Source organism: Delphinus delphis, chromosome 6 (assembly GCF_949987515.2).
Source record: "Delphinus delphis chromosome 6, mDelDel1.2, whole genome shotgun sequence".
NCBI classification, from domain to species: domain Eukaryota; kingdom Metazoa; phylum Chordata; class Mammalia; order Artiodactyla; family Delphinidae; genus Delphinus; species Delphinus delphis.
This window is the reverse complement of record NC_082688.1, coordinates 12,416,845-12,438,867: the sequence shown is the minus strand read 5'-3', so window position 1 is coordinate 12,438,867 and position 22,023 is coordinate 12,416,845. Positions and strand designations below refer to the sequence as shown.

At 44.9% G+C, this 22,023-nt stretch overlaps 1 protein-coding gene across 4 annotated transcripts in view; it reads left to right on the top strand.

Annotated features, from left to right (window-relative positions):
- MRRF (mitochondrial ribosome recycling factor) overlaps window positions 1-22,023 on the top strand; it is a 56,561-nt gene that overhangs the window by 30,745 nt on the left and 3,793 nt on the right. For 3 of the 4 annotated variants that reach the window (XM_060014196.1, XM_060014197.1, XM_060014195.1), the window contains exon 6: window positions 15,261-15,420. The exons of the other annotated variant lie outside the window; for it this stretch is intronic. In XM_060014196.1, coding sequence (XP_059870179.1) covers window positions 15,261-15,420 — 160 coding nt within the window. The remainder of the gene's footprint in view (window positions 1-15,260; window positions 15,421-22,023) is intronic. 4 annotated transcript variants of the gene reach the window in all.

The window sequence follows — 22,023 nt, the reverse complement described above, 5'->3', positions numbered from 1 at the left end:
TTCCCCATGACCCTTTGCAAGTCCTCTGGCCCCAGGTGACCACCTAACTGCGTTTATGAGAATATAAAGTTTTTATGCTGAAATGTGAAACTTCTAGGGTATTTGTAAATTTATTCAGCAGATATTTATTAGCACCTACTATGTGTCAGGCATAGTTCTAGACATGGAGGACACAGCAGTGAATAAGCTAGACAAAGCCTCTGCCTTTGTGGAACTTCTACTGGGGAAATGGACAGTAACACACACAGGCAGTGTGTGTGTCAGCTGGCCATATTTTTCTCTATGTGGAGAAAAATAAGGCAGTGAAAAAAAATAAAGGATGTCATAGATGGGGCTAGTGAGTTGGTGTAGTTTTAAGTAGTGTGTTCATGGCAGGCTTCGGGGGAAGGTGATAACTGAGCAGAGAACTGAGGACATGAGAGAGCAGACTAGGCTTGTATTCAGCACTAAGGCAGAGGAAGCAGCAAGTGCAGAAGCCCTGAGGTGAGAGTCCACCTAGGGTGTTCAGGGAATAGTGAGAGCACTCATGTGTCTGTAGCAGAACAAGGGAGGGGAGAGAAATAGGAGATGAGGCCAGAGTGAAATGGAGAGGCCAATACCATGTAAAGTCTTTCTATTAGTCAGTGTTCTCCAGAGAAAAAGAACCAACAGGGTATATATATCTCCATACACCCACACACGTGTATACATACATATATGTAGATAGATGTATGTAGGTGTGTGTGTGTGTGTGTGTGTGTGTGTGTGTGTAAAGAGACTTATTATAAAGAATTGGCTCATGTGAATATGGAGACTGACAAGTCCCAAGATCTGCCATCTTGGGAGACAAACTGGGGACTCGGGAGAGCTGATGGTGTGGGTCTGATCTGAGCCTGAAGTGCCTGAGAACCAGGAGAACCGATGGTGTAGTTCCAGTCCAAAGGCCAGGAGGCTTGAGACCCAGGAAGTGCCGATGTTTCAGTTTGAGTCGAAGGCAGGGAAAAACCATTGTTCCAGCTTGAAGGCAGTCAGGCAGGAGGAATTCCTTCTTATTCAGGGGAATTCCCTATAATTTTTGTTTTAATGCAGGCCTTCAACCGATTGAATGAGGCCCACCTATATCAGGGAGGGCAGTCTGCTTTACTCAGTCTATTGATTTAAATGTTCAACTCATCCAAAAACACCCTCATAGAAGCACCCAGAATAATGTTTTATCAAATATCTGGGCACACTTGTGACATATAAAATTAACCATCATAGTCCTAATAGACCCTCATAAGGATTTTGGCTTCTACTTGGAGTGAAATGTGAAGTCACTGGAGGATTTTGAGCTAGGGAGGGATATGATCTGATTTAGGTTTTGAAAGGGTCATTCTGCCTTCTATTTTGAGAATTATACTGTAGGAAGGCGAGGGTGAAAGCAGGGACTGGTTAGGAGCTATTGTAGTAATCTAGGTATGGTGCCTGGACTAGTGTGGTAATGGTGTTGGTTAGAAGTGGTCAAGATTCTGGATACATTTTAAAGGAAAAGCTGCCAGGATTTGCTGACAGATTGGTTGTAAATTTAGGAAGAAGGAACTCAAAGATGACTTCAAGGTTTTTTGGCCTGAGCAACTGGAAGGATGGCGTTGCCATTTACTGAGCTAGGGCAGATGTGGGAGGACAGGCTGGGTGTGAGGGAAGAGCAGGTTTTGTCCATATTTATTCTGAGATTCTACTAGACATCCAAGTGGAGAGGTCAAGTAGGCTGCTAGGTATGTAAGTTTAGAGTTCTGGTGACAGGTGTGGGCTCAAGAGAGAAATCTGGGAAGCATGAACATGTAGAAGAAGCCATGAAATTAGATGAGATTATTTTAGAGAGTAAATACCGATAATGAAGAGAAGGGTTTGGGAACTGAGCCTTGGACAGTCCACATCAAGGTTTATGGGTTAGGGTGATAAGGAGGAACCAGCAAGAGAGACTGAGAATAAGCGGCCAGAGAACTAGGAGAGTGTGGCGTCCTGGAAACAAAGGAATTGTTTTAAAGGGGAAGGACTCATCAGCTACACCAGATATCGCTGATTGGTCAAGGAGGAGAAGGTCTAAGAATTGATCATTGGATTTAGCAACATGATTTATTTATCAGTTAATCTCTGGGTATAAAGGAAAGCACAAAGGCTTTGGGGTTAGACAGACCTAGGTTCAAATCCCTGTTCTCTCATTCTCTGGGTATATCAGCTTGGGTCCTCTGAAAACAGATGCCAGGACAGAATTAGATGTGCAAGAGATTTATGGGCAGAAAGGCCTGTGAAAGAGACAGGGTGCAGGTCTGCCACTGGTGAAGAAAGGAAAAGAGGAGGACTGGGTAGAAGACACCTCACACTGCAGTGCATTTCTGAGAAGGTCAGCCGGGCTGATGGTGCGTTCCTGAGCGAAGATTGCCCGTCAAAGGAGTCCCTGTGCCACGGGTGGCCATTGGCTGACAGTGGCCTGGGGAATGTGCTCACTGTAGTGACCTTGGGCAAGTCATTAACTTCTGGAAGCTTCAGCCTCCTTATCTGTAAAATGGGCGTTATTTCTATGATTTTTTTGAAGAATAATGGGATATTATATGTGATACTCCTAGTGTGAGGCCTGGTGTGTCATAAACTTTAATTCCTTTTTCTTACAGTATTTGTTATTATCTAATTCTCCTGGTTAAGGAGTTCTTGGAAACATTCTTTTTCTGATTATTTGGGAGTAAAACCAACGATATTTTCTTTCTGGTTGCTGACTGCTCTTTCAGTCCTTAACACTCTCTTTCCCTCTTTTCCTCACTAGCCCCCTCCCCCAGCCCCATGTTCATTTTTTTTTCCTGTCTTTTCCTCCATTTTTAGGGGTGGGAGGACTTGAGTCATTATGTTATAATTATCTTGGAATTTAAGTTGCTCAGGAACGCTGTAGTTTGTTTGTTAATGAGTACTTGGTTTGTTCTTTGAATATGAATTGTGGTGACCAAGACCTCCTGGAAGGTATATCCCAAAGAAGCAAATCCGCTGACTAGTGCTGCCTGTGGTGTGAGATTTGCGTAGTATTTCTGGAAAGGCCAAGGGACCGTGGCTCTTCTCACCCTCAGCCCAGTGTCAGCAGTTCAGCTTGACACTGAATTGCTCCCCAAGGCCTCACAATTGTGGGATAATTGCCATCATTGGCTCCCACTTTTCCTTCAGGCGTTGTTAGTGATCATAGACCTTATGCCTAGGCCAGGCTCCTGCCCTCAGACTTTGTTCCAAGGTGACAGCAGGGAGGAGAATTCTCCTTGGGATCGGACCAGGCAGTTTCACCAGATTACAGTTAAAAGCCCTGGGTTGTGGGTCTCCTAGGCTGGATTCTCTTTCACAGGTGTATTTTCGTAGCACAGGCTGATGTATGGTCTCTCATGGATGACGACCAGGTTTTTCTAGGGCGAGCAGCTGATACGGCAGGGTGTAGGGTCCCCAGGCTGACTTAAACAGGGAGGGGTAGCTGCTGTGCAGCCAGGGAGAGCTGGACTTGACACCTGGAGGAGCCAGGCTTACAGTCAGAACAACTTGAATAAGAGAACCAGTGAAATGAGTTGTGTGACCTTAGGCTAGTTACTTCAACGCTCTGAGTCTCGGTTTCCTCATCTGTAAAATGCGGTAGTAGCAATATTTGCTTTTCTGAAAAGTTATTGGGAGAAACTCTTGTGGAGGATAAGGGGGAGAGGGAGCGGCAGTAGACAAGGAGAGCCTTTAGACCGTGATGCAGGTCTGATACCAGTGAAGAAAGGAAAGAAATTCACTGAATGAGAAATAGTGTTATTTTTAAAGTCTTCCTTATCAAGTTAACTGTTGTTGCTGAGTGTTCGCATGACCTCTTCTGCATGGTGATTGTTAACTGTTATGGGGAAGCAGTCACCGCCATCCCACAGGTGAGAAGATCGAGACATGCTGCCTGCCATCAAGCTTTCCACCTAGGAGACAAGTACTGTTCAATGACGAGAACCAGATGGGCATATGGCATCTTTCAGTAGCTTTATTGAGATATAATTCACCCATTTAAAGTGTATAGTACAAAGGTTTTTAGTATATTCAGAGTTGTGCAACCATCACCACGTTCAGTTTTAGGACATTTTTCATCACCCCACAAAGACATCCTGAACCTACTAGCAGTCACTCCGCACTTCACCCCAAATCACCCTCCTAGGGATTGCTCGAGGCAGCTACTAGTCTGCTTTCTGCCTCTATAGATTTCCCTATTAACACTTCACATGAATGGGATCACACAGTATGTGGTCTTTTGTGACTGGCTTTTTTCACTGAGCCTAGTATTTTCAAGGATCATCCATGTTGTAGCATGTGTCAGTGCTTCACTCTTTTTTATTGCCACATAATATTGCATTGTGTGGATATGCCACATTTTCTTTATCCTTTCATAAGCTGACGAATATTTGAGTTGTTTCCACTTTTTGGCTATTACGTATAATGCTGCTGTGAACATGCTTTCGGTTCTCTTGGGTATAGACATACAAGTGGAATTGCTGGGTCATGTGATAAGTCTGACTTTCTGAGGATCTGCCAAACTCTTTTGCAGGGACCACACATTTTACATTCCTACCAGTAATATTTAAGGATTCTAATTTCCCCATCTCCTTGCCAGTACTTATTGTTGTTACTGTTATTGTTATTATTATTACCATGCTAGTGGGTATGAAGTGGTATCTCATTGTAGTTTTGACTTGCATTTCCCTAATGTTAATGATGTTGAGTATCTTTTCATGTGCTTGTTTTGCCACTTGTACATCTTTAGAAAAATATCTATTCAAGTCCTTCACGCAGTTTTTAAATTGGGTTGTTTGTACTTTTGTTGTCGAGGTGTAGGAGATCTTTATATGTTCTGGATACTAGACTCTTATCAGATATATGATTTTCATCTCTTTAATTATAAAAATAATACACATTTATTGCAAAAATTCAAATCCTACAGAAAAATAAAAAGTTATTTTATTGTTCCCCAAATATTCTTCCCAGAAGTAACTGTTGGTAAGTTTAATATATATCCTTCCAGATTTGAAAAGATGCATACACACACATACACACACACCACACACACACACACACACACACACACACACACACACACCCCTACATATTTAGTTTACATAAACGGGATTAAGTATCTGCAGTGCCACAACTTGCCTTTTTTGCCTTAACAGAACCTTCTGTACATCTTTTCATGGCGATCTCATTGTTTTTGTGCCTGCAGAGAAGTACCGTTTTGAGATGGGTATAATACAGATGAGGAAACTGGGGTTCAGAAAGTTAAGTACTTTGTTCAGAGTCACAGATTAGTAAGCAGAGGAGTCATTATTCAAATTGAATCTGTTTCCAAAGCCATGTTCCTGCCACACTATCACACTGCTTTACAGGCTGCTGACCTGGAGCCTCCCTCCTTCTAGCTCGGTGGCCTCTTTGTCTAGCTGCTGTATTGCTTTGTGGATCTCGTATCAGGGATGGTGTGTATAAGTTGCACATTCCAGGAAATATCGATAGTACCCTTTTCTTCCATAAGTCGCATACATATAAACCTTTAGTGATGGTGAAAGAAAAAAAAATCAGAGGAGACCGCCTAATGACCTCATTTGGGCTGGGGCAGCCACCAGCTGCATTTGAGCAACTGTAGCTGCTTTTCCAGCCCTTTTCATGCCCGCTGCCTGTTCGCCATCGCTGCTTTCCAGGGCCGTTCATTCATTCATTCTGCTGGAGGACTTCCAGCACGGTACGTTGTTTCTCTCGACTTCCAAGCCTGGCAAGCCTCCCTGCAGTTTTAGGATGGCTGCTTTCTCTTCACCCAGCCTGTGGCTTTTTAGGAGAGCTTCCTACTATTCAGGTCCCAAGTGTGTGGAATGGGGGCCCCCTCCCTGCACAGATGTTCTGTTTGAAACACACAAGAAAGTGCAATCAGGAAGCAAGAGCGGAGCGTGGGCTGCGGAGAAAGTTGCCATCAACACCTGTGCAGAAGCTGCGCCCAAAAGGACAGACTCCTCCTCCCCCCACCCCTCTTCTGTTGTCACCCTTTGTGTCCTGCACCTACTTACAGAACCTGGCAGTTGGCCGCTGGAGATCAGCTCACTGTTCTACTGCCCACCTGTGGGGACTCGCTCTCTCCTTTCTCCCCGCTGTGCTTAGACTTGTAGGGGAGCCGGCGGAGTAGCAGTGAACTGTGTGTCTAAGCAGGCCTTAGTGAACGAGCAGTGCTCTCCACGCCACTGCAGCTAGTAAGATTAGCTGCTTAGATTTGTCTAGCATCAGCAGGGAGACCTGGAATTCACGAATCAGGCTGCACTGGGCTCAGATCCCAGGTCTACCAGGAACTTGTGTGGCCTTGGGCAGATTACTTGATCTGTCTGAGCCTCCCTTTCCTAATCTGCAAACACCAGGTAATAAGACCACTAATGTCATAGGAATGATGTGAAGGTTCACTCAGCTAATGCACAAAGTGTGCGTCATCTCAGAGCTTGGCATGTGGGAACAGCTCTGCAAATGTTAGTCATTGTTATTCTGATTGAAGGGGAGCAGATGGCACTGGGGCTAGAGGACTAGGCAGTTATCCGTGGGTCCTTGCTGCGATCATAATGTTTCCTCTTTCTCTCCCTATCTTGCTTTATTTTCTTCATAGCACTTATGTGTCGGTTTATAGACTTACGTGTACTCTTTCTCTCCTTCACTAGAACGTGACTAGGCCAGTTTATTTATCTCTTGTTAAAATAAAATACAGTGTGTGTTTGTGAAACAACAAAAAAGAATGTGAGTAGGTGGAGCGTCGTCAGTTTGGTTCATTGCTGTATCCCTAGACCCTGAAACAGGAGCAAGCGCGTAGTAAGGACAGTAATGCAGTCAGTGTGCCCACTGCTGCTCCAGGTGCTATTTGTATACTAACTGCTATATTCATAACAATCTTTTGAGGTAGGTATGTCATTACCCCTATTTACAGATGAAGACGCGGAGTCACAGGGGAGGGGAGTTCTTTGTGCCCAGTGTTACACAGTTAGTAAGTGGAAGGACAGGCGTCTTTCTCAGAGCCTGGGCCTGTAGCCACTCTGCTCTGCTCTCTTTCTCTAGTGGGAGACTTCACTATTATTTTTATTACTGATCTGATTGACAGCTTTTAAAATAGTCAGTACCTACACATGCAGAATTCTTTAACCATCATCTGTCATTCGCTGTTAACACTAACTGTGGAAGAAGAAAGGTAACATTTTTATTACTCCCCCCGCCCCCATTTACAGGTGAGCACACAGTAACAGATAGTGTTTCTTGAGCAGGTCACCATGACCGGCACATTTAGTAACTCTTTTAATCCTTACAACAATCCCATTAACTTAGTGGTATTATACACATTTGACAGATGGGAACACTGAGGCATAGAGGCAAAAGTACTTGCCCAGGGCCATACGTCTAAGCAATGATAGATCTGGGCCTCAAACCCTGGCAGTCTAGCTTCAGAGACTGTTCTCCTAAACACTTCAGTAAACACCCTTCTTTGTGATCTAGGGAGGAAAAAGTAATTGTCCACAGTTACCCAGCCTGTAAGTGCAGAGCTGGGAGTGGAAGTCAAGTCTACCTTGACCGCCAAACCTGTGCTCTTTGTCCTGTACACGAGAGCTGAGGTAAGAGTTACCTCCACATATCCCTGGACTTGGGTTTCCAGCCTTCTGTGGTGACAGGGAAGGAGAACGTGAGTGACTTCATCAAGGTCACCCAGCTGGGAATGTGGAGCTGTGACCCCTGACCTCAACCTCGTCTCTCTTTCCATCATGCTGGGCTGTATTTCAGGATGGCATGTCTGGTTTAGCCAGGCCTCAGTCACAGGACAGGCCTTTGAAAGCAGGTGCCCACTTGTGTCCCCAGAGAAAATTGAAGGTACTGCTGATGGTAGAAGTCCTTCCAAAGTGTGTGTGTGATTTCCTTTGGGCTAGAAGGACATCTCGTGTCTTTATGAGACATGTAAGACAGGCTGGTGAGCTGGGGGGGTGGGGTAGGGTGGGGACGGGGGCTGGTGAGGAAAGAGGGGAGGGAGAATTGTGTCCCTAGGAGCATAGGAAGTCTGGCTGGGCTACACAAACAAAAACATTTCCTTCGGGGCCAGCGGCCCCAAGGCATTGGGCAGCGCCCACCAGCAAACAATAAAGCAGGGCATGTGTCTGCTGCTGATTGCAGGCGATGCGCTGTTGGCGGGGAGTCTCCCAGCAGCCCATGGCGGAGGCGGGCAGCAGGCTTTCTCTTGGTGGAGCTGTCAGAGATGCGCTTCCACAGGCTGTTTGTTCCCTGGAAGTGGGGCACCCTTCTCCCTCAGCCTCCTGCCTCCCGTGGCCCCCATGCCCGCCCTCGCTCTTCCCGTTCTGCCCCTCGCTGCCCACCAGCCACTCAGTAGCCTAAGTTCCTAGTGACTGAATCCGTTTTGACTGCCTTCTCCCCGAACGCTCGCATCCTGTCGTCCCCCAGCCTTGGAGATTCTGTAGTAAGGAAAGCGGCCACCCCGTATTGGGCTGCTGCAGTGCATACACACTGGCCATGTGCCGAGCCCTTGCCACCATCATTTCATTGAATCCTTGCTTCCGCCCTCTTGGTAATATTCTTCTATTTTACACACGAGGAGACTGAGTCAGAAGAAGTTGAACAGCGCGTTCACGGGTCTGAAGCTAACAAGTGGCAGAGCAGAGATGCCAGCTTAGGTCTTCCTGGCTCTAACATGTGTCCTTTCTACCTTTTTAAGTCCCCTTTAAGTGACCAAAGATCCTTTTGAAGTCTGACATATTATACTGGGCAGGCCAAAAAGTTCGTTTGGGTTTTTCTGTAAGATGTTAACGAAAACCCAACCAAACTTTTTGGCCAGCCCAGTAACTGGTTTTTACTGCAGTTGCCACGCTGAGCGTAGCTTCCTCTGATGGACACCTGATGAATGGCTTTGCACATGTCCCGTTCTCGTTGAAACCATAGGAAGTATCATTTCAGTTGGGGGGACTCTCTGCTTCGTGAGTTACCAGAGGGGCATGCCCCTCGGCTTATTGTTCATGGGAACATGCTCAAGGAATTTTTCAGGAAGCCCCCATCCAGGATGTTACTGGAAGACTCGCCTGATGGAGTTTGTACAAACAAAGTATGACCCTCCCAGCTCAGCCAAAACCCCTGCCTTATGCGGGGAGGCTCTCTGACCCTGGCGGAAAAGGCTACTGTCTTCATCATCCAGCCGAGAAGCCACTACAGGCTAGGCCCTGCACTCCCCATCCGCGGGCCTAGAGGCTTCTGGGCAGACTTTCGCCATATCCTTAGATCTGGTTTGTACATTGGTTTCTGCACAAAATACAAGTCTGATCATGTTTCCTCTGCCTCACTCAGACGTCTGTGATATTCCATGTTGTTCTTAGAAACAATCTACTAAGTCTTTTTCTCTCCTTCTTTTCTTTTTATTGTGGTGAGATATACATTAAAAATCTACCATTTCAGTTATTTTGTTTTTGTTTTTGTTTTCATTACGCGGGCCTCTCACTGTTGTGGCCTCTCCCGTTGCGGAGCACAGGCTCCGGACACGCAGGCTCAGCGGCCGTGGCTCACGGGCCCAGCCGCTCCGTGGCATGTGGGATCTTCCCGGACCGGGGCACGAACCCGCGTCCCCTGCATCGGCAGGCGGACTCTCCACCACTGCGCCACCAGGGAATAACTGCACCCTCAGTTATTTTTAAATGTACGGTTCAGTGGTATTAAGTACATTCACATTGTTGTGCAGCCAATCTCCAGAACTCTTTTCGTCTTGCAAAACAGTAACTCTGTAGCCATTAAACAACAACTTCCCATTCCCCGATCCCCCAGGTCCGGGATAATCGCTATTTTACTTTCTGTCTCCACGAATTTGACTATACCAGGTACGTCATATAAGCAGAATCCTATAATATTTGTCCTTTTGATTCTAGCTTATTTCACTTAGCATAATCTTTTCAAGGTCTATCCGTGATGTAGCGTGTACCGGAACTTCCTGCCTTTTTAGGCGGAATCGTAGTCCACTGTGTGTACCTACCCCATTTATGTGTCCATTCATCCATCAGTGGATCTGCTAAGCCTGAATACGGCATTGAAGGGCCTGCGTACTAGTCTCGCCCTTGCCAGCCCTGCCGGCCTCCTCACTGGGCACAGTCTTTCTCAGCTTTCTGTGCTGCAGCCACACTGCCTTTCTTCAGTTCCCCCAGAACTTTACCTGGAAAAAGGCCTTTGTTTTACACGGGCCATTCCTTCTAGTGGGAATGATCTTCCCTAGCTTCTCCACTCCTCTTCATCTTAACCTGAATATCCCTTAACTTAAATATATTCACACTTTCTTCTGGAGTCCCACAGGAGAGCTTGCTCAGCCTCCTTTCCCCTGCTTATTTTCATAGAGCTCAACGTGTCTTTATTATGCTTCTTACCACTGTAACTTATTGATTAATTGTGCATGTGTTTTATGACTGCCTTCCATGCCAGACTGTAAACTCACTCTGACATAGTGGCTGGAATGCAGTAGGTGCCCAGTAAATAGCTGCTGAAGGAAACGACAAACTAAGCGAATGAATGAATACCAGAAAGAGAAAAATTCATGGCTATATGCTGGGAACATTTGGATTTTTAAATGTGCACAAGATGTTAAATTACTAGTCAGATCTCAGAAAGTCATCTTGCTGGAGCACAGATTGTTTGCCCTGTCATCTCTCTGTTGATAAAAACTTCCATGAATAAACTGTTCATTATTTGAAGATGCCTCATAGTCGCCAAAACATAAACAACAATAGCAGCAAAGGCAGCTTACGTTTTCTGATTGTTTCTATCAGGCTTTGTACTGTGTACTTTCCATATATCATCTCACCTAATCCTCACAAGGTCTCTGAAAGGTGGATGCTGGGGGTTTTGTTTGTTTATTTTCAGTTTCTATTCCCAGATGGAAGGACCAAGGTGCAGAGAGTTTAAATTGCTTGCTTAAGGTCACTGAGCCAGTAAGTGGCAGGTGCAGAAGTGGAGGGGCATCAGGGTAGGATGGAGTACCATCCCCTCCCCTAGTGCCCTTCCCCTCATTAACGGAAAGAGCTTTTTATCCATTTTATAAATGGGGCCTCTGCCTTGCTTTTCTTTGAAGCCAGGGTTTTGTGGCTAAAGAAGAATTTGAAAACTCCAGGTCCACAGAACAAATTTGACCCTGATGCACCTCTTTCAGGCTCATGCCTTCCTGCCGTTACATCTCCCACTGTGCTTCTGCCTGGAGTGCCCTTTCCTTTCTTCTGCAGCTGATGAGTTACTGTGCGTCTCTGGGGCATTTGCCAAACCTTGAGACAGAATGAGCTGTACTCTCTGCATGCTCCTCCTGCAGAAGGCCTGTCCATCCGTCCTAGCAGCAGTCGTGCTCTTCCAAAGTAGAGGTTGACAAGTTTGTCTACCCTGCTGGACTGAGCCTCTGGAGAAGTTGGACCAGGCCCGCCTCGTCTCTGGTGCTCCTCAGCCCAGCCCGGGATCTGGCAGGGAACCCCGGGGCCTCAGCCAGTGCTTGATGAGTGAATGCATGCCAAGTGCAGAGCCGGTGCTCAGAACCAGCCGGCTGAGACCAGAGCCTGGAATACAGCTAGCCTGTACTCACAGAACCCTGTGAATGCGAGATGGAGACGATCAGATGTATTAATCACTGGTTTGGAAAGGAATTAAAATATTTCCATAATATAGTATGTTTCTTTTCTAAAACAGATGTGCCTTCGTTGTTTCATGAGGAAGTAATTAAGTGTGTTTGATTAAAACATTCATAAACACGATCAGATTTATTCAAGGCTACTATATGCTGCTATCTTTATTGTTGGTACTTTATATAATGTTGTGTGTGCATCTCCCAATCACCCTGTAAGGTGTTTCTATTATCTTCATTTTAGAGATGAAGAAACTGGGGCTGAGAGAGATTAATTAGCTTGCCCAAGGATAGTCAGCTTCTGAGTGATAGATACAGGAATAAAATGTCTGTCTTGACTTCAGAACCAGTGCCTTTCCATCATCCTGACTGCTTCTGATCTTGTAATTTGGATACGTTCAGCTCAACACCCGGAACCACCATGCAGAGACGCCTCTCTTCTTCTCAGCCCTTCCTGTGCCTTGTGTCCCCTCCCCCTCCTCCCCCCACCCCGCCCCCGCCCCCCGCCACTGCACTCCCCTCTCCATTTCCTTAGAATATTACCTCTGTATTTGCATCCTGAAACTGAAATATTTTTGTCAGTGTCAATAACTGAATACTATTATATATGGAAACTGGTGTTAATAGTGTAGTAAGGTCACATTTACATTAATAGATATAAAAAATACACTTTATTAAGGCCAAATTACATATATTATGAATTTGTTTTCTTTATATAGCCATTTATTCTTAAGGGTTTTTTGAGTCCCAGTTTATGTATTTTTAAATGTGTGATTTTTTTTTTCCTCCATGTTAAATATAACAATGTAGTGAAAAAGAAGTTGGTTAGATAATTTTTTTATTTTATTAAAGATTGCCTAAAAAGCAGGCTACCTATTTCAAGTTACATATGAAATATAAGATTGAAATACTTCTCTGTAGAGAAGTTAAAAGGTTTCTTACAGACTTAGATGCATTTATTTTCTGCCCCTCCTAGTATTTCAGCAGGATTAAGTTTTTTGAATCAGTGGATCAAGTTTTAATTTTCCTGTTCCTTCCTTATACTGACATATGCTTTGGCAGAACAAAAAAGAGACCTAAACATGTCAGCATGATTTTTGTTCAATGAATTAAAAACCATAAAAGTAACAAGATCTGATCCAAATCCCTAAACTCCTGACATGGTGGTTTTGTCCTTTTCAGTCCCAAGATTCATATTACTGACTTCGAAAAAAGCTTTGTGCCTGGAAGCAGAAGTTACGGCGGCAGCGCATAATTTATTTGAAATAGATTGCAAGGGGTAGGCAGCATGGAGTAGTGGGAAGAATACAGGCTACAAAATTCTGGATCTGAATCCCAGTTCTGTCACTCAAGCCCATCTGTGTACCTCAGTTTCCTCATTGGAAAATGGGGGTTTTAGAATCTAGTTTGATAAGTTGTGAGGTTCAGCGAGGTAAAGTACTCATCTGGCATTGAGGGGCTCCGTAATGGTAGTCATCAGGATTATTTTTATTTTGAGAATGTTTCTAAGAATTTGAGAATTCCGAGAATTCAAATAGCTGGATCCAGAAGGATTTATTTATCACATAGTCGTCCACTTTGTCCTCAGAGCTTATTCTTTCCCAAAATCCTTTAATTTTTTTTCTCATCCCATCAGGAAAAGAATACCAGGTAAATGCCACTAAATGTCCAACACCTGTTTGCCGCTGTTGCGCACGGAACATATGCCCAGAACTTGGGATGATCCTTACTAAACCGGAACCACGTAGATTTGAGGATCAAGAACCACATGCCAGTGATCTGCAATTCAGGACCCAGGAGGCAGAGGAATTTTTTCATACTAAGAGCATTGGCTTTTGAGACAGGCCAGCCTAGGTTTGACTTTGTGTAAGATAACCAAACTTCTTTGGACCTTATTTTCTTCATCCATGAAATGGAGTTCATGATCTTACAGGACCCTCTGTGATACAGCTCTCCAGCCTCTTTTCTTGTTACTCCCTTCTCTGTTATCTGTGCTCCAGTCAGTTCCTCACATGAACATGATCTCGTTGTAACTTAAAGCCTTTGTACGATGCTTGTTCTTCCTCCTGGAGATCCCTACCTGTATTGGCAACTTTGCCCTCATTCTTTAGATCCTTGTGGTGTATTAGTCAGGATAGGATGGGCAGTGCTCTAGTAACAAGCAACCCCCAAATCTCCATGGCTAAAACAACAGAAAGTTATTTCTTGCTCATGATGCATGGGGCACTGTTCATCATAGCCTCTCTGGGGCCTAAGCTGATGGAAGCTCCCTCCCAACTTGCACTGCGGCCAACAGAAACAAATGTGGTGCAGTGCACGCTGGCTTATAAACCTTCTGCCCTGAGGCGACACCCATTCTGCTCACATCTCACTGGCCAGAGCAAGTTGCACAGCCACACCGAACTTCAGAGCGGATGGGGAAGTGCATTCCCACTGGAAGGAATAAAAACCAGAATATTAGTGAACAAACCTAATGACTACCATGCTTAGATATTATTTCCTCAGGAAAGTCTTCCTCCCCAAACTGACCCCTCCCCAAACTCAGACACGCTCTATTGTAAAGGTCTGTTTACTTAGCTCTCTCCCTAGCTAAGCTCCCTCAGAACAGGACAGAGGTCTGTCACCTTCATCGTAGCACACTCTGTGCAACCAGAACTCTGACAGGTAGTAGGCACTCAGTGCGTACACGACCAAGAAATGAAGGCAGGACGAACATGCTAGACTACTTTGCTGGCTTGTTGTGATGATTAAATGTGAAATAGGAATAATAACTGCTTCATACAGTTGTTGTAAGGGTCAACTTACAAAAACTTATAAAGTGCCTGTCGCAGGTGTTTATAATAGCCCTTCAGTGTGCTCATTGTTATTATGATGAGGATATTAACAGTAAAAATAACTGACATTAAGCATTTTTAATGTGCCAGACACTCTCATGGGTACTTTAAGGAAGTTAACTGGTGCAGTGGTTCTCACATGTTGTGTCTGGGTCAGTGTTGAGGTGATTCACAAGTAATTTGCTATAATAATAGTTAAGATTCTGAAGGTTGCTGCTTATTTGTTTTGGGTGATTTAGGGGTATAGAGATGGTGCTATTTCTGTAGCTTCATCATCCATTAGCACTGCTTTCTTTAGCTGGAGACAAAGGGGTGGGATTATAGCTAATAGTTGCTTCCTTTTATTGAGCACTTAAAATGTGCCAAGGTCAGCGCTAAGCAATATACACGCATCATCGCATAATCAATCTTCACACCACCCATTTAAGTCAGGTACTGACTATCCCCATTGTACAGACGGGAACTCTGAGGAGGGGAAGTCAGCTATGCATCTGGTAAGGGGCATGGCCAAGATTTGACTTCAGGCCTGCCTAGACTCCCTGGCTCATGCGTTTAAGCAACACTCTTCTTACTGGCTGTTCTCAGCTATCTCACCAGGAACTCTCCTTGACCTTGAGCATCCCCATGGGCGTGTGTCAGGAACGTGAAAGACCCTCCACCGGCAGAGAGTAAAGTTACAAACTGCTGAGCTAGTGGGCAAAATGATGTTGAATTCTTGGCTGGCTGTTAACGTGTGGGATGATCTTGTTGAATGTTCTTTCGTCTTTTATCAGAGTAACCAGGGAGCACAGGGAAATGCTGGTGAAACTGGCTAAACAGAACACCAACAAGGCCAAAGACTCTTTACGGAAGGTTCGTACCAACGCAATGAATAAGCTGAAGAAATCGAAGGATAAGGCCTCGGAGGACACCATTAGGCTCATAGAGAAACAGGTACTGTTGCCAACAGATGTAGTGCTTATGTATCTGACCCAGAAGATCGCGTGTTCATGCCTGAAGTGAGGAGAATGAAAATGGAATACTCCTAGTTCTTTCACTGATGTGATCGGTGTTGGCTGAGTCTCTGTTCTGGACCTGGCCCTTCACTGGACCCTGGGAATAAGGAGGAGGAGAGGTAGCTGCTGACCTTCCACTGTGTTCCAGGCTCTGAGCTGAATGCTTTACAGCACTTCATTTATCCTCATCACTACAAAGCTGTGAGGTGGGTGGTGAGGAAACTGAGGTCCACAGAAGGTAGATAACTTGCCCAAGGTCACACTGCTGGTAACTGGCAGCAGTGGGATCCAAAGCCAGCAGACTGATCTCAGAGGCTCTACTCCGATGCTCTCCTGTCTATGCTTGGCTGTGTGGGTGTGGAGAACTGGGGACTTGGCACTGTTCTTAGTGTGCTGAGCAGTGGCACTTCAACAGGGCTTAAAGGAGCTACTGGAGTGAAATAGTGAGAGGCGAGGAGGAAATGTCGAGCCGCATATGTAAAGGTATGGTGTTGGAAAAGAACACCATTCAGTTAGATAACCGAGGCTTGGACCTGGGATGACACTGGGAATGGACAGAGAAGACACAGTGGCCAATTCATAGCAGGTCTTGTATACCAGAGTGAGGAGTCTGAACTTTAACACGTCCAGAGGTTCCCACATTGGCTCTGCGTCTTTATCAGTCATCCGTGGCCACAAGAATGCCATGTAGCAAAGTACCTCAAAACTCAGTGACTTATATATCAAGCACTGTTTCTTATTCTTGTTTCCGTGGGTCAGCTGGGATGTAGCTGTTCTAGGCTGGGCTCAGTGTACTTGCCTTCAGATCTTGGGTGGGGCTCAAGTCTGCTGTCCACCTCTCCAATCTTCTGGAGTCAGCAAGCTTCCCAGGGCATCTTTTCATGGCAACGGCAGATGCCAAGAGCCCAGCTCCTCAAGTACATTTTAAGCACCTGCTCTTGTCACAACCCACAGGCCAAGCAGATCTTACGGGCCAAGCCCAGCACCACTGGGGCAGGGAAGTATATATGTTCATGGAGGTCTAGGGGAAGGAGTGAATACTTGTTGAACAATAATCTAATCTAATCTATCATCACAGCATTCCAGTCACTTGAGGAGCTAATAAAAATATGTATATCCTCCCCTCCCCTCCCCCTCCACTCCCAGAGACTGAGTCAGTGAGTCTGGGGTGGGGCCTAGGGGTATGCATTTTAAAATGCTCCCCAGGTAATTCTGAAACAGGAGCTCCCTTGAACGATTATTTTTTCAGACAGTGGGGCCTCACACTTGTGTTCAAAAGATGACTGCGGTCGGTGGCTGGGTGGAAAACGGATGGTAAAGGGCAAGAACGGAGGCCCGGAGGCTGTTGCAGAAATCCAACCAGGAAATGATGGTGGCCTGAACTTGAGTGGTACCAGTGGAATTAAGATGGGAAGATGAATTTACCAGTCTTGAGGAGATAGAATTTTTAATGTTTAGCATAATATAAAGGGCTTTCCCAAAGCCTCCTCGTCCACAATAAAAGCATTATCTTAGGAAGATTGAACAGGAGTGTGGGCAGGATGGGGAGTAAAAAGGGAAGATGCGGGAGGCTAGGAGAGCCGTTAGGGGCTCATCAGGAAGAGGCCATAAACTGGCTAACTACTCCCTTCTCTTAGACTCGCACTTAGAATGCTAGTCGTCGACCAGGCCCAGCAGTCACCCAGGGGAGAATTTTAGGTGGATGCCCGGCCCGCTCCTGCATTTTCTGATTCAGTAGGTCTGCCTAGGAATGTGCATTTTTAAAGAACTCCCAGATATGCGAAAGCAGACAGGAAAGGTAGCGACCTGGAAGCATTGCAGCATACCCCTGTAACGGCACCAGTGTTAGAAAGAGGTGGTTCCGCACTTGATGTCTTATAACCTTGGAGAAGTTACTTGACTCCTTGGAGTCTGCTTCCTCTGTACAAAGGGATTCGTAATTCCTCCCTTGAAGGGTTGCCCTGGGATGCTAGATGCACCATTAGAGTAGGTGACACCAGCCCCTCGGAGCACCCTTCCTGACCTCTTTGTTCCCTCCTCTTTGCCTGCATTAGCTCACAGAGGTTCAGAGACTAGCCCGGCCTTTTCTGAGCACTGCCCAGGCCTTGGAAGAGTCTAGCTGGGGCAGCTCCTTGTCTGTCTCCCAGGGGATTCCGTCGCTGCAGTTGACACTTGGCCTTTGTGTTGCTTCCTGGTGGTGAGCCTGTGGACCTCTGGGGCCTGTCAGGCACTCCTCACTCAGCAAGTCTGGGCATCTGCCTCAGGGACCAGAGCCCACGCTCCTTGAAAAAAGAAAGAATGATCAGATATCCAGCAACCTCCTTTTTCTTTTTTTTGTAATCTGTCTTCTTGTACTTTTAAAAAAATTATTGAGGTAACATTGATTTATAATACTATATGTTTCATGTATACAACATTATATTTCGACTTCTGTACACACTACAGTGTGGTCACCACCAAAAGTTTAGTTTCCACCCATCACCATACAGTTGACCCCCTTTACCCATTTTGTCCTCCTCCCACCCCGCTTCCCTCTGGTTACTACTAAATCCATTCTCTTTATCTGTGTGCTTGTTGTTGTTTTGTTTGATTTGTTCACTGATTTTGTTTTTTGGGTTTTTAGTTTTATTATTTTTTTACACCAGCACTCTTTTTTTTTCTCTTTAAATTTATTTATTTTTATTTTTGGCTGCGTTGGGTCTTCGCTGCTGCGCGCGGGCTTTTCTTTACCTGCGGCGAGCGGGGGCTCCTGTTCATTGCGATGCGCAGGCCTCTCATTGGGTGGCCTCTCCAGTTGTGGAGAACGGGCTCTAGGCACGCGGGCTTCAGTAGTTGTGGCTCGTGGGTCCCAGAGCACAGGCGCAGTAGTTGTGGCGCACGGGCTCAGTTGTTCTGCGGCCTGTGGGATCCTCCCGGACCAGGGCTCAAACCCGTGTCCCCTGCATTGACAGGCGGATTTCTAACCACTGCGCCACTAGGGAAGCCCCTATACCAGCACTCTTGATAAAACCTACTTGACAAAGATCTCGCCCAAAGCCTTCACTCATTAGCACCTGCCTTTTCACCTTCCTCTTCAGATTAGATTTTTTATTCCGTGCTTATTACTGCTGATTATTATTATTTTCCAAAATGAAAACAACTTTATTAGTTTTTTTCTTATACTAAACTAATAGATGTTTAGTGTATATTAAAAAATTAAGGGCTTCCCTGGAGGCGCAGTGGTTGAGAGTCCGCCTGTCGATGCAGGGGACGCAGGTTCGTGCCCTGGTCCGGGAAGATCCCACATGCCGCGGAGCAGCTAGGTCCGTGAGCCATGGCCGCTGGGCCTGCGCGTCCGGAGCCTGTTCTCCACAATGGGAGAGGCCACAAAAAAAAAAAAAAATTAAGAAGAAAGTAATTGGAATCTCATCACCCAGAGATTACCCTTGTTAACATTTTCTTACAGGCCTTCAAGTTATCTCTGTAAACACATATGTAATATTACAAGAAAAAGGATCATACTATATATATTACATGATATATCCAGTGCAATAATCTTTATTATTTAAGATATTATCACTTAACTGTTAGTTCTTACCATTGTTCTTAATAACTTTATTTACTGTCATATGGTTAAAAGTTTGCACGAGAAAATACTCAGTTGGGACTTCCTGGGGGTCCGTGGTTAGGACTCAACACTTTCACTTATAGGTTCCGGGTTCGATCCCTGGGCGAGGAACTAAGATCCTGCAAGCCATGTAGTGTGGCTATGAAAGGAAGGGAAGAGGGAGGGAGGGAGGGAGGGAGGCAGGGAGGGAGGGAGGGAGGGAGGAAGGAAGGAAGGAAGGAAGGAAGGAAGGAAGGAAGGAAGAAAGGAAGGAGGGAGGGAGGGAGGGAGGATATACTATTACTGTTTTGTGCCTAACCTTTATGGATTTTTTTCCTCCACATATCTGAGTAAAGCCACTGTAATGATGGTCATTCTTATTCTTTCATTCAGATAAGTGTTTTCTTCATCCCACACTGAAGGGATATGTGAAACAATGTTAACATTTTTGTAATGCCTTCAAATGAGGATCATTTTGTTTAACTTCTTACAGAAAAGCTTGAGTAAAGTAAATATTAATTGTCTTTTTGCACACTTCATTTTGTTCTTTTTCCCCAACAGAAGGCACCGATCTGGAGTTTTGGGTGTGATTTTTTTTGTTTTTATTTATTTTTTTTAAATAAGCAAGGCAGGGGCTGATTGTTGCTGATTGTTGCTTTATCAAAAAGTTTTTTAAAATGTATTTGTTTACTTTGTTTCTGAGCCGTGTAGGCTCACTGTAGAAAATGTAGAGAATTCAGAAGACCGTTCTTAAAAATGGAGAAAAATTCACCCCATAGTCCCACATTTGGGGATGTTTCTCCTTCCCCCTTCCCCTTTTTTAACTACATAGTTTTTAACGTGATTGAAAACTTATAGTTTGCGTACAGTTTTGTATCCAGCTTTTTGTTTTCTGTTGAGCATTGACTATTAGCAATAGAAGTCTTTGTAAACAGCCTCATTCTGATGGTTGCAAAATAGTCCCTCTTGTGGTTATACCATAATTCACTTTCATAAGCCCTCTTGTTGAACATTTAGTTTGCTTAAACATTTTTTGTTATAAATAAGGTTGCAGTGAATATTTTTATAGATAAATCTTTGCTGAAATGACTTCCCTAGGGTAGAGTCTCGTGTGTGGAATTACGGCATAAAGGGGATGCGTATTTTTAAGGTTCTTGATACGTGCTGTCTAAATCACTTGCAGGGTGTTTAGAATACGTACATTTTAAAAACTTTTTGCCTTTCTAATCCCTAACATTTGAACCTAGAATTTTTAATGTGAACTTAAAATGTTGCTCATCTTAGAAGTATTGTTTTTACTTCCACACTCCGCAGAAAATATTTATTCTTTCTATAAATCCATAAACCTTTCTAGAGGATAATGTAGTGTATACCAAAACCCATACAATTTCTGATTCATTGACTTAGGGATGTATTTAAAATAAGTTATCAAGGGCTTCCCTGGTGGCGCAGTGGTTGAGAGTCTGCCTGCCGATGCAGGGGACACGGGTTTGTGCCCCAGTCTGGGAAGATCCCACATGCTGCGGAGCGGCTGGGCCCGTGAGCCATGGCTGCTGAGCCTGCGCGTCCGGAGCCTGTGCTCCGCAACGGGAGAGGCCACAACAGTGAGAGGCCCGCGTGCCGCAAAAAAATAAAAAATAAAATAAAATAAGTTATCAAGAATCTTATCTACAGCAGTGTCCATTGATGTATTATGTATAATAGAAAACTGGAAACTGTCTAAATTTCTGATAGTAGGAAAATAGCTTGTTTTACATCCATTCACTGGAATCTCTCTATATAGACAGTTATACTTTACAGGTGCAGTAAATGCTTTTGGAATGTATTTTTTTTAAGGTAGGTTACACTATCATCCATTTTTATAATGAAAAAGTATCATGTATGTGAAAAAGTTGGCAGCTTATTTACTTTAAAATGTTAATGGTGGTCATTTGGATTATGAACAATTATAATTTTATTCTTTGTGAAATTTTCTTTTTTTTTTAATTTCCAAAATTCTTTTGAGTCAGATTTTTTAAAACTGTATTATAAAAGTGTTTCATCTTTTGGTATATAAGAATAAAAGGATTCAGTTGTAGGTCCTATTCCTGCAGTCACGTCTGATCCCCACCTCTCCTCTACAACCTTCCCAACCCCCAGCCCAGGCCAGCTCTGCTGAAGAAGGACCAGGGTCTTCCCACTTGGGACTCTGACATCTGTCAGCCTGCTGTTTCACCTTCACTTTAGTTTGCTCTAAATGGGTCTGCTGAACATTAAAGCACTTGGCAGAAACCACCAGTAAATCTGGCCAAGATCCTTTCACTGCCGCTTTTTTCTGAGAAACAGAGCCGCTCTAAAGTGAAGCTGGGTGCTAGTGGGGCTGAAGGGCTCCTAGCAGACTATGCCGGCAGGCAGGCAGGAAGGCTGGACTGAGTGAGGCAGTGGGTGGGAGCAGCACCCACCGGCACTGTGGGCGTTCTGAGCTTTGCTACCCAGGCCTGCCCCAGGGGTGTACTGTGTGCTCTCACCCGTCTCCCTTTTCTGTCTCTGCCTTTCATTTTCCTGAACATATAAGGAGCCAACGTGATGATGATGATGATCATGACCATGACAGTGACGATGATGTTGATGATGACGTTATCATCTTTATGAGGCAGCATGTTGTAATGGAAAGGGCTCTTGCTCTGAAGTCAGACTAGGCTGGATTCGAATTCTAGCTCTTTCACTTCTCAGCTGTTAAGGTCAGCAAACGGCTTCACCTTTCTGGGCCCGTTTCCTCATCTGTAAAGTGGGAGAAGTAATGCCTATCTCACAGGATTGGTAAGAGGACCAAATGACGCAACACACTTTAAAGTAGCCAGTATGGTTGCCGGTCTTCAGTAATTGCCCGCTTTGCCATCCTGCTCCTCTCTCTCTCAACCTTATGGCTTTGAATATGGGAACGGGATTAACTGCTTTAATGAGTCTAGCACAGCC